The 10822-nt window shown below is 53.8% G+C and overlaps 1 protein-coding gene across 1 annotated transcript; it reads right to left on the bottom strand.

Moving 5' to 3' along the window:
- Nucleotides 1–298: 298 nt before the first annotated feature.
- Nucleotides 299–10329, bottom strand: ATG9B (autophagy related 9B). Its single transcript, XM_049863383.1, has 14 exons — nt 10325–10329; nt 8955–9508; nt 8776–8821; nt 8532–8594; nt 8155–8316; nt 7225–7366; nt 2752–3506; nt 2496–2649; nt 2154–2333; nt 1416–1652; nt 1091–1224; nt 826–922; nt 512–635; nt 299–426 (listed from the first exon to the last, which is right to left on the bottom strand). The coding sequence occupies exons 1-14, from the start codon at nt 10327–10329 to the stop codon at nt 299–301; spliced, it is 2781 nt and encodes a 926-aa protein (XP_049719340.1).
- Between the last annotated feature and the right edge of the window lie 493 nt (nt 10330–10822).

The raw sequence follows: 10822 nt of genomic DNA, 5'->3' as shown, positions 1-10822 counted from the left end.
TGTAGTCTGTAGGGGAGGGGAGCCTGAAAAGGGCTCAGTGTGTCCTTCCACTCCACTCCTTCCAATTTCCTGTGGCTGGAGAAGCTGGGAGCCTATGGGAGAAGAAAGCTCTTGGCAAGCTGTCCAGGGGTCTAGATTCCAGAGATTGTCATCCCCATCACCCCAAATTCCCACCACTATTCCTACCCCTTCAAGCCTGGCTCCACCCAATTACCCACTCATTCCTTTCTCCCTCCTCAATATTCAATTTTCCCCCTTTCCATTCCAAATCAGCCCATACTGACCCTGAGACAGTTTCTCAATCAGTACTAGGGGCCTGACCAGGCTCCTGCTGGGTCTCCATGGTCTCCTGAATCCCTCCAGGAAACAGGTTCTGGGCCGTCTGTGTTCTCCACTGCTGTCTCGGGCTGGAGGCAGGACTGGAGCCTGCTAATAAAGCCATCAGCTAGGCAATGCCCTTGACGCCCAGTGTCCATCCAGCAACGGTTCCCTGCGTACCCCAGCTCCTCACCATCACTTGACCAGGATGGCTTCTCCTCATCAGGTGATGGAGGATGTGAGGGGCTGGACCAGGGCCTCGACAGTGAAGAGGCTGAAACTTCTCCCCACAATTCCTGCTGCTGTTGCTGATGAAGCTAGAGGGAAGGGAAGAAGAATGAGGGACTTCTCCTCCCCTTGAGTACAGTGCTAAGCCCCCAGGCTAGGTACAGATGGTCTTTAAACCTCCTCTGCCAGCCCCTGTTAGGTATTTCCTTAGACTCTAGCCCCCTCCCCGTGTTGTTCACCTGCTTTCTCCCCCACATTTTTCTGCACCCCTCTACTCACCTGGTGCAAGTAGATGGCATGGAGACTCATCTCAGCAGAAGCAAGGTCTGGGAGCTGGGTCAGCTTCTGGCCCCCAGTGCCTCCTGGGGACACACAGCTGGAGCAGAGGGAGCAGAAGGTGAAAAAGACATATCCCTCTCACCACTAAACCCCACGGGGGAGGGCCAGACTTAACCTCCCCTTCCCACAGTGGCCCAGCTCCCTCCTCCTGGAGGATCAGCCCCAGCACCAGCACTGCCTGGCATCTGAGGACACCACCCCTCACCTTGCGTCCTGGGGAATCCGAGATATGGAGGCCAGGAGGCTGGCTGTGGCTGCAGCTGGGCAGGGGGCTGTGGGACTCAGATCCCTCGGGGGCAGGAGAGGGTGCACCAAGAGGTTGGCCAGGAAGGCCTCTGGCTGAGAGCAAGAGTAGAGGGAAAGCAGTAGAGGGAGTCACAAGATAGGGCAGAGGGGGAGGGAGGAGGTCTAAAGAAGGCAGGAGAGTAGGCTGGCTTGGGCCAATGCTGCAGGTTAGTACTTCAGGTGAGGCAAGAGGGGAAGGGGGAAGCGAGGGGTTAGGAGGTGATGAGGGGAGGCCTGGGACTCACCAGAGATGAAGCAGAGTCACTAAGCAGCCCAGGGGTGGTGGGGCTGCGGACGGAGGTGGCGCCCCAAGTGGCTGCATCTTGTTGAACTCGGCCCCAAAGATGCCCAAGAAACTTAGAGCTGTGCCCTGGGGGGCGCCATTGTGGATGCGCCAGGGAGAACCTCATTAAGGAGAGCTCTGTCTTTCCATCCTCTGCACGTTGAGCCAGTGAGGCCTCTGTCTGTCCTGCTGAGAGCCACTGAGAGCAAGAACAGTCCCTCAGGGCTGTGGAAGCTGCTTTATAGCTACAGTGGGAGCTTCAAGGGGCAGGCTGGTCAGGAAACACTATACTAGAAACTGGGTCTGGATGCAGCACAGGGAGACAGCACAGGCTCCAGGAGTCGCAGGCCTGTGCACACCCAGTCCCCCAGGCTGTCTTGCTAGGGAAGCTGTCTTTACTCCAGCCCACACACCGACCAGCCATTTCTCCGCCACTCTGGTGGTATTAGCTATGTGCCAGGAACCCTGAGGAGTGTTCCACATACATGTCTCATTTAATCCTCCCAACAGCCTGGGGTGTTGGCTACTATCAATGTCTTCGTTCTACAGATGAGGAAACGAAGGCTCGGGGAAGGGGAGCAACTTACTCATGGCCGCAGGTGGCAAGTGAGAAGCTGGGCTGAGAATTCAGGTCTGCTTTGAGTGTGGCCAGCAAACTCCTAGCTGACCATAACACTGTAAGCCAGAGAAGGGCTCTAACCTGAGGGTGGCCGTGGCGCTTCACATCCATAAGGGCAAAGGAACAGATGTCCCCAACCCCGGCCACATCCACCGTGAAGTGATGAAAAAAGTCAATAATCTCCAGGGCACGAGGGCGAAACCAGAAGTACAGAAACAGGGGGGCGAGGAGAGGGGAAAGGAGCTCCTCCAGGAGGGAGACCTGGGGAAGACACGAGAAAAGGCTGAGAAGGGGCTGCTGAGGAGGACCTACACCAATGATCAAGACCAGGAGGCCCCCATGGGCACTCGTCAGGGCAGGAAGCCTCCAACCCAGTCACCCCCAGGCCCTAGGTGGCCCTCCGCCGCCCCGCCCCACCCTCACCGCCCGATACTGCAGTAGTTGCGCCATCTGCCGGTAGGCGCCGGCCTGGCCGGCGAGGCCGGGCTCCTCGGGGAGGTAATGCATGTGGGCCAGAGCCGCCTGGAGGAGGAGCGGCGCGGAGCGACCCTGGAGCTGTTCCTCCGGAAGGAAAGACCTGGAGGCGAGGCGGGGTCAAGAAGGTGCCCGCGGTTAGGAAGGCATGCGAACGGCATACAGGGGCTGGGAGGAATGGGGCCCCTGGGCATCCCGGCCGCACCTGGCCACGGTGGCCGTGACACCGAGCACGGTCGTGGTGGCGAGCACGTGCTGCACGGCGAGCACATCCTCGTCGTAGACGGTGAGCAAGAGCAGCGCGGCGAAAAGCGCGCCGGCATAGAAGACGACCTGGCGCGCCAGCAGCTCCAGCAGGGGCGCAGGCTGCGCAGCGGCGCGCAGGAAGGCGGTGGCCGGGCGGTAGGCGCGGGCCAGGCGCGCGCGCAGCTCGTGCGGCAGCTCGTTGAAGTGGCGCAGCTGCAGGCGCGCCAGGCGCGACCAGCGGCGGGCTCCGAGCGCACCCGGCTCGCGGCGCAGCAGCTCCGCATGGCTGTAGAATGCGTGCAGCACCTGCCAGGCCAGCACCAGCGGACTCAGAGCCAGGTTGGCGACAGCCAGCAGCAGCGCGGTGCGGCCCAGGCGCGCGGCCAGGGCGCCCCTCTGCTCGCTGCGCTTGTAGGCGTCAGGCAGCTCCCAGCCTCCGCGGAAGAGCGAGAAGGGGCCTCGGAAGAGAAGCAGGTCGACGTTGAGCGCCAGGCCGCGGCTGAGGAAGGCCACGCTCCCTCCGCAGGGCAGCGGGCAGCGAGCCGGGAGTAGGCCCTTGTTGGCCAGAGCCACCTGGTAGTTGGTGTAGCGAAGGATGCGGTGGTGGACGTCCAGCTCTGTCAGCGGCCGCGGCTGCACGCACAGCCCGCCACTCCTCTGCAGTGCTAGGAGGCGAGACTGCACCTCTGCCCATGGCATGGAGCTGAGCTCCTCCTGGGGAGGGGGAAGTGGTGAGGACCAGCCACCCTCAGAATCCTCTCCCCAATGACACTCAAATTCGACACCCCCAAAAGTGCCACAAACTCACCATGACCAAAGCTACACTCCCCTTCTCCCCTCCCCACCTTTCACAGTCGCAACTCCACTCAGATGTGAAACCTGTCACCTTTCTTCCCTCTCTTGACTCCCCCCCAACCCTGTATCCAGTCGTCACTAACATGGCACTTCCTACTTCCTTTCATCCTTTTCTGTGTTGCTGTGTTCCTCACAGTCCCTGCCACTCATGTGGCCATTAGTCATGTGCTTCCTGGTGACACCTCAATAGTTACCTCTTGGAGTGTATGACCCGGCTTCTCAATTGCATTGTAAGAGCCTTAAGAACAAGTTTTTCTGACACCCCCCCCCCCCCCCACCACCACCACCACCTCAGTCAACATACGGGAAGCACAGAATGGCTGTCAGCTAATGGGGACATCTCTCTGTCCCATTTCTCATATGCCTGCCAACTCTTGTCCAGAATCCTCACCACTTTTTGTCTCAGCCTGCTTTGAGACCCCAGTCCTGTCCTATTTCAGGTCCTCTTCCACTCCATTGCCAGATTAACCTTCCTAAGACACTGGCTGCAAACCTCCTTTTAACCCAGCTTCCCCAATCCAGGTTAGTCAGGGCCCTCCAGGCCAACCTCTCCAGTTCATCTCAGTGTGTCCCCTTCCTCTAGAAGGAATAGTGGAGGAGGGAAAAGAAGGGAGAAGGGTAAAGAGGAGAGTCAGCAGCCTCCTAGAGGAGCAGTGGTCAAACCCCTGCTCTCCCATGCCCCTGCCTCCCTGGCCTTCCCCACTTTTCCCTCCTCTATGCCTTGGGCTCCCTGACTCAAGAAGGCCTTCTAGAACCTCTCCCCTTTGCTGCACAGAAGAGCTGTGCAGAAGACTCTGGACTTCTGAGGGGAGACAAAGGAAGTTTGCTGCAGAAGGTAACCTTTGAGCTGTACCTTTGTCATGGATGGAATTGTCCCCCCCCCCAAAAAAAATGTGTGTATCAATTGAGCTGGCCCATGATTCCCAGTATTGTACGATCTTCCTGTGTGTTGTAAATCCTGCCTCTATGATGTTAATGAGGGAAGATGGGCAGGAGTTGCGTTAGTGAGGCTGGACTCAACCTACAAGACTGGATTGTGTCTTGAGGCAATCTCTTGAGATATAAAAGAGAAAGGCAAGTGGAGAGACTGGGGGACCTCACATCACCAAGAAAGAAGCACCAGGAGCAGAGTGTTTCCTTTAGACCCGAGGTTCCTGCGCTTGGAAGCTCCTAGGCTAGGGGAAGATTGATGAGAAAGACCTTTCTCCAAAGCCAACAGAGAGAGAAAGCCTCCTCCTGGATCTGATGCCCTGAATTTGAACTTTTAGCCAACTTTTCTGAGAAAATAAACTTCTCTTTGTTAAAGCCATCCACTCCTGTTATAGCAGCACTAGATGACTAAGACAGAATTTGGTACCAAGAGAGTGGGGTGCTACTCTAACAGATACCTAAAATGTGGACGCAGTTTTGAAACTGTGAATGGATAGAGGAGCAGCAGCAACAGAGGGCCAGCAGTAGCAGAGAAACTGCATGGGCAGAGAGGCAGCAGCAGCATCGAACCGGCAGCAGCAGAACCAGGAGACCAGCCCCAGGCAGTGCTGGAGCTGACCCACGGAGTGCCTGTGTGCAGGAGGCTTCCTGGTGGAGTGGGGTGCCTCCGAGCACTTATCGGTGGAGCTACAGAGCTTTGGAGCACTTGCCCCAGCAGGGCAGATGCGGGCCTGGGGCCTGAAGAGCCAAGAGGCCAAGAAATCATAAAGCAGAAGCTGAAGAGACAACACAAGAAGCCAAGCTGCCTCAGTTTCAAAAGGTATGCCCATGACCTCTGGGGTTTCAAAGGGTAGAGCCATGGCCTCTGGTGTTTCTAAGGGTGGAGTTGCCACTCAGACAGACTAGGAAAATGGTGTGTCTAAAGCCAAGAGAGCACTGTTGCTGCCCCAATGGGCCTGGAAAGTGGAGCTAAAGCCCAGGGCCAGGGAGCCTTCACTCAGAATCTGGAGAGTGTGGCTAATACCTAGAGTCTGGAGGGCAGGGCTATTGTGTAAATGGTCTCAAAGAACAGGATTATTTTCAAAGCCTTGAGGGCTAATGTAATGTGTTCTGCTGACTTGCTTGGTGCCTGTTAATGCCTTTTTTCCCTCCAATTTCTCCTATTGATAATGGAAATATCTAGCTTGTGCCCGTTCTGCCATTGTACCTTTGGAAGCAGATAACTTGTATTCTGGATTTCACAAATGAAGAAGAAATTTTGGATTTTGGACCTGGAGTTGATTTAAGACTTTTGCTATGATACGATAGGATGAATGTTTTGCATGTTACAAGGATGTGATTGGGGGGGGCAAAGGGTGGAATGTCATGGATTGAATTATATCCCCCCAAAAATGTGTGTATCATTTTGGCTGGGCCATGATTTCTACCATTGTGTGGTTGTCCTCCATTTTGTGATTGTAATTTTATGTTAAAAAGGATTAGGGTGGAATCATAACACCACCCGTACCAAGGTCACATCCCTGATCCAATGTAAAGGGAGTTTCCCTGGGGTGTGGCATGCACCACCTTTTATCTCTCAAGACGTAAAAAGGAAAGGGAAGCAAGCAGAGAGTTGGGAACCTCATACCAGCAAGAAAGCAATGCCGGGAGCAGAGCGCATCCTTTGGACTCAGGGTCCCTGCACAGAGAAGCTCCTAGTCATCCTTTGGACTCAGGTCCCTGTGCAGAGAAGCTCCTAGTCTGGGGGAAGACTGATGAGAAGACTGACAGAGAGAGAAAGTCTTCCCCTGGAGCTGACACCCTGAATTTGGACTTTTAGTCTACTGTGAGAAAATAAACTTCTCTTTGTGTAAGCCATCCACTTGTGGTATTTCTGTTATAGCAGCACTAGATGACTAAGACAGCCTTAAAGAAAGAACTTAGGGACAGCGCAAAAAGGAACATGATCAAGTTGGGAAAGGAAGAAAAGGCAAAAAGTGACCAGAGGATGGTGAAGTGGCCAACCCCATGGCTTACTGTAATGGGAGATAAGACTAGAAGGAGGTGGGGGGCAGGGTCATCTGATAAAGGGCCTTGAATGCCAGACTAAGGGTTTGAACTTGATCCTGGGGTCTCTGGGGCCCACTAAACATCCAAGTGGAGGTGTGGGGCCTGGGTCAAAGCAGTGTTAGAAAGCTGAGCAGAAGGGTGGGGATGTTCCATGCCAGAAGTACTAACAGAAAGAATGCTCAGTTGCAAGCTGGTGCATCAGTCTCCTCTCTGCTGCCCACAGATGCTCCATGATTTTCCTGTTACTGCACCAGGGTTTGGAATGACCTCCCCTCCACTCCCACCCTTCCAAGCCCAACCCAAAAGCAGGGTGATCCCCTTTCCCCTAAACACCTATTGTTTTTACCACAAACGTGTGACTCTAAATGATATCACCCATCTAAATAAAAAGCTCCACTAGAGTAAGGACCATGTTTTCTAAGTGGTGCTACTCCACCTCCTAGCATTGGTCTGAGCCCAGGGTAGGTATCCATAAAGCCCAACCGTTCTGCCCTCTTTCCAATTGGCCCCTCCATCTGTTCAGCCCTCACTGCTTCCCCTATCCTCTGCCACCCTGTCATGGCACCCTTCCACACAGACACCCCCACCCCCAGCTCACCGGGGGGATGTGCAGGGCCTCCCTGTAAAACACCCGGATGTCCCAGTAGCTGAAAAGGTTGCAGACTGATCGAAGCAGCTGGAACAGCCAGAAGCCTGAAGCCAGGACCAGTAGGAAGACCAGCAGGGGGCTGGAGCGGATCCTGTATGGGGTTAGACAGATAGTGGCAGAGAAAGGTGGAAGCCCGATAAGAGAGGGAGGCCAGGCTTAGAGAGTAATGGAAAGCAGTCAGGGAGAGAGGGGATGCACCTCGACCAGTGGTTCTCGAAGTGTGGTCCAGGGACACCTGGGAGTCTGTGAGACCTCTACAAGGGCCTGCAAAGTCAAAACTACTTTCTGATAATGCTAAGATATTTTGTGCATTTTTCATTCTCGTTCTCTCATGAGTGTACTGTGGAGTTTTCCAGAAGCTTCATGACATTGAAGATGTCATTACACTGACAGCCAATGGAATGTGTGCTTGTAGATTCTTATGTTTTAAAAATGTTCTCAGCTTTAATATCTAATAGGGTAAGTATAAGGAGGCCTGGTAGTACAATGGTCAAGCACTCAGCTGCTAACCTAAAGGTCAGTGGTTAAAACCTACAAGCAAGGAGAAAAGCCTGGTGATCTGCTCCCATAAGGATTACAGCCTGGGAAACCCTATATGGCAGTTCTACTCTGTCATATTTTTTGGTTACTCTGTCATATAGGGTCTCTATGAGTCAGAATTGACTCAACAGCACACAACAACAAACGCAGGATAAATATAAATAGATGTTACTCTCATAAACAAAAGTTCATAGGGGTTCTCAATCAATTTTAAGTGTATAAAGGCGTCCTGAGAGGAAAAAGTTTGAGGACCACTGATCTAGACCAAGGGACAAAGGAAGAGGGGGCTGTTGTCCGTTGCTCTCCATGACATGATCCCCCCCCACAGCTGTCACTCACCGCTCAGCACACTGGGCTGAGGACAAGATGGCATCCGACAAGGTCACTTTGCTGTGGAGTGGCCCAGATGTAGTATGGTTATTTGGTTGGTTGGCGAAGAGAACGTTGTAATCCACACAACAAATGAGGAAGGTTGTGAAAGTGACAATGAAAACAAATTGTCTAGAGGATGCAAGGATGAGACAGTGATGAGGTCTGAGGGCCAGGCAAGCTACTGTCCCCAACCCCAGACAAGCCTGGGGTCATCCTCCCCACCCTGCTGGACTGCTCAGCAAAACATCAGGTGGATTAGAAGCAGGTGCTATTAAAGAAGCAAGAGGATAGGAGGGCCCTAGGGTCCAGAGGACAGAGTTTGGGGTCCAGGGTAAGCATCTCACCCCAGCTGGAAGACATCCTCCAACAGGATACAGGCAAAGCCATTCCGCTGGTGATAGTTGTAGGTGTGTCAGGCTCATCAAGGAATAAGCCAGAGGCAAAATGGGCCTTTCCTGAGGACACCACCCTCTCATTGCTCCCAGCAAATCCTCTGGATCCACACACACCCTCCAAGTCCCCCTGCCAAGAATGGTGGAATGGTGCTAGCCCCCAAGAGGCTTCATGCTAGTCCTGGACCCAAAGGATATCTTGGTAAAGAAGCTGTCCAGGTTCTGGATATGATGCCAGGAACCTGGGCACAGAGGGAAGAACACTGGAACTCCTCCGAGTGATTAGTTTTCCAATCCCCTCCACTGGTTACGAGAGGACCAGTGTGGATCAGGTAAGCCAGTGGGCCCCATGCCCCCACTCACATATGCACTTACCCCGGAGCCCTTCAGGCACATGAAGCAGGGGTTGCTGCTCCTCTCCATGGAGGGGTGAATCTTGGGACCCTTCAGGGTCACAGTCCTCCAGTCTTTCATAATCCTGCTCTGGGATCAGAGGGCCCATCCGAAGCCCAGGAGGGTCCTGGGGGCATCGGCGTGAGGGAGGGGGAGTCACCGAGGCCAGGGGTGGGATGGAGTGGGATCCCCAGGAGGGGGAGGCAGAGGTAGATGTCTTCATGGGCTGTGCCCATGTTGGGGTGGAGAGGGCACTGTGGTGAGGCTGAGAAGGCCCTAACACCTGCAGCACTGGGCAGTGGGAGCCCAAGCCCGGAGGGAGAAATGCGGAGGGGGAGCTTCTTGTGTGAGGGGCAGAGGACAGAGAGAAGATGGAGATCCTCCCTCCCCCAGGTCTCCAACACGAAGGAGGACGAGGAGGAGGTGATGGTGTGGGAAGGAGGGGCACTGATCCAGACCCCAGGTCTCCCCACCGCCCCAGCCGCCCCCTGTTTCCCCCCAAACCCATTTGGCTCACGGTCAGGCTGGTGGCTTCTCTGGAAAGGTTGGAAAGATGAGAGCTGTTGCCGTTTCCACAGAGGTCTAGGGAGCTAAGCAAGGACTTCAGACGGCAACAAAGATAATGACAACAACAACACTAGGTGACTCAGTTGGGGCAGGCCAGAGGCATTCCAGGTCCACTCATACTCCTTCCAGGGCTACCTGCTGCCAAGCTTCAGGGCCCAGGGCCTCCCCAGCTAGGTGTGCTTGGCTCTTTACCGTGAGCCTGGGTGTGACATCTTTTGAAGAGACAGAGGCTGAATGGCATGTTGAGAAAGATCCACCACCTATTGTCTCCACCTTCAGACCCTGAGTGAATTTAGAGGCAATAAGAGAATAGAGGCAGAATAACAAAGAAAAAAAGCGAAATTTTATTAAAGAATTACAGAACTATGGGGTCAAAATGTTAAATCTTACTCTACTGTGATCAACAGAGATAACAGCCAGGTTGGGGGAAACTGAGAGGAAGGAAGTGAACAAAGGAAAGGAAACTATCTTGGATTTGAGAAGCGGTTTTCGACAATGACCCTTTTTTAACCTTTGGAAACTTAAAGTAGAAAAGTGGGATTCCTTGGAAGTGCCATTGTATTTGCTTCTTTACCTTCTTGAACCCTGACACTCCCTCCCTCAAGCCCTGATAGGTTTCTGGGGGCCCCTGAGAAGCAGCAGGGCTGAACCGACACAAGAGTAGCTGGAGGTCCAGGATCTGAAAGGATAACTTGGATATCTAGTGATGAACTGAGTTGAGCTCCTTGTTGCTGCCACAACAAGGAGGAGGCAGGTCAGGAAGCTGGTCTGGTGGCTTGCCCAACGCCATTCTCGAAGCTCTGAATCATCAGGCTTCCTACTGAAGCCCATTCCTGAGGTGTTCACTCAGTCACCTGGGTGTCAGGTCCTGCAGGGCTTAGGCCCAAAGGCTGACTTAGGAACCAGTATCCGTGAAAGAGAGAGAAGAACACAGTACTTCCCAGACTGGCCACTGGAGGACTGTGGCAGAAATGGAGTTGCTCACTCACTAAACTTGAGTCCAGATGTCCCTCCTTCCTGTGAGGGGAACTGGCATAGCATCTCAAGATATGCATAGCTTTGGCACTGAGCTGGAGCAGAGCTGAGAACGAGACCCACCTCTTCCAGAGCAGGCATCCTAGTATCCAAAATGGAACCCCACATTGTAGGAAAAAAAAAAAAAAAAAAGAGGGGACAGGAAATTCCCATGATCTTCCAGAGTCATGTCTAGATGGGTCACTGGGGGTTTTGTCTGCTTTACTCCACCTAACTCACCTTGATATTTCTCCAAATTCACATTAGGA

The sequence above is a fragment of the Elephas maximus genome, chromosome 20, assembly GCF_024166365.1.
Source record: "Elephas maximus indicus isolate mEleMax1 chromosome 20, mEleMax1 primary haplotype, whole genome shotgun sequence".
In the NCBI taxonomy this organism is placed as follows: domain Eukaryota; kingdom Metazoa; phylum Chordata; class Mammalia; order Proboscidea; family Elephantidae; genus Elephas; species Elephas maximus.
This window is presented reverse-complemented; position numbering and strand designations above follow the sequence as displayed.

What these genes read in the sequence shown, in the direction of transcription:
- ATG9B (XM_049863383.1), bottom strand. An exon ending in GTGACTCTGCTTCATCTCTG is followed by an intron (nt 1,225 to 1,415) that starts GTGAGTCCCAGG and finishes TCTTGCTCTCAG; the next exon opens with CCAGAGGCCTTCCTGGCCAA. An exon ending in ATGCCATCTACTTGCACCAG is followed by an intron (nt 636 to 825) that starts GTGAGTAGAGGG and finishes CCTTCCCTCTAG; the next exon opens with CTTCATCAGCAACAGCAGCA.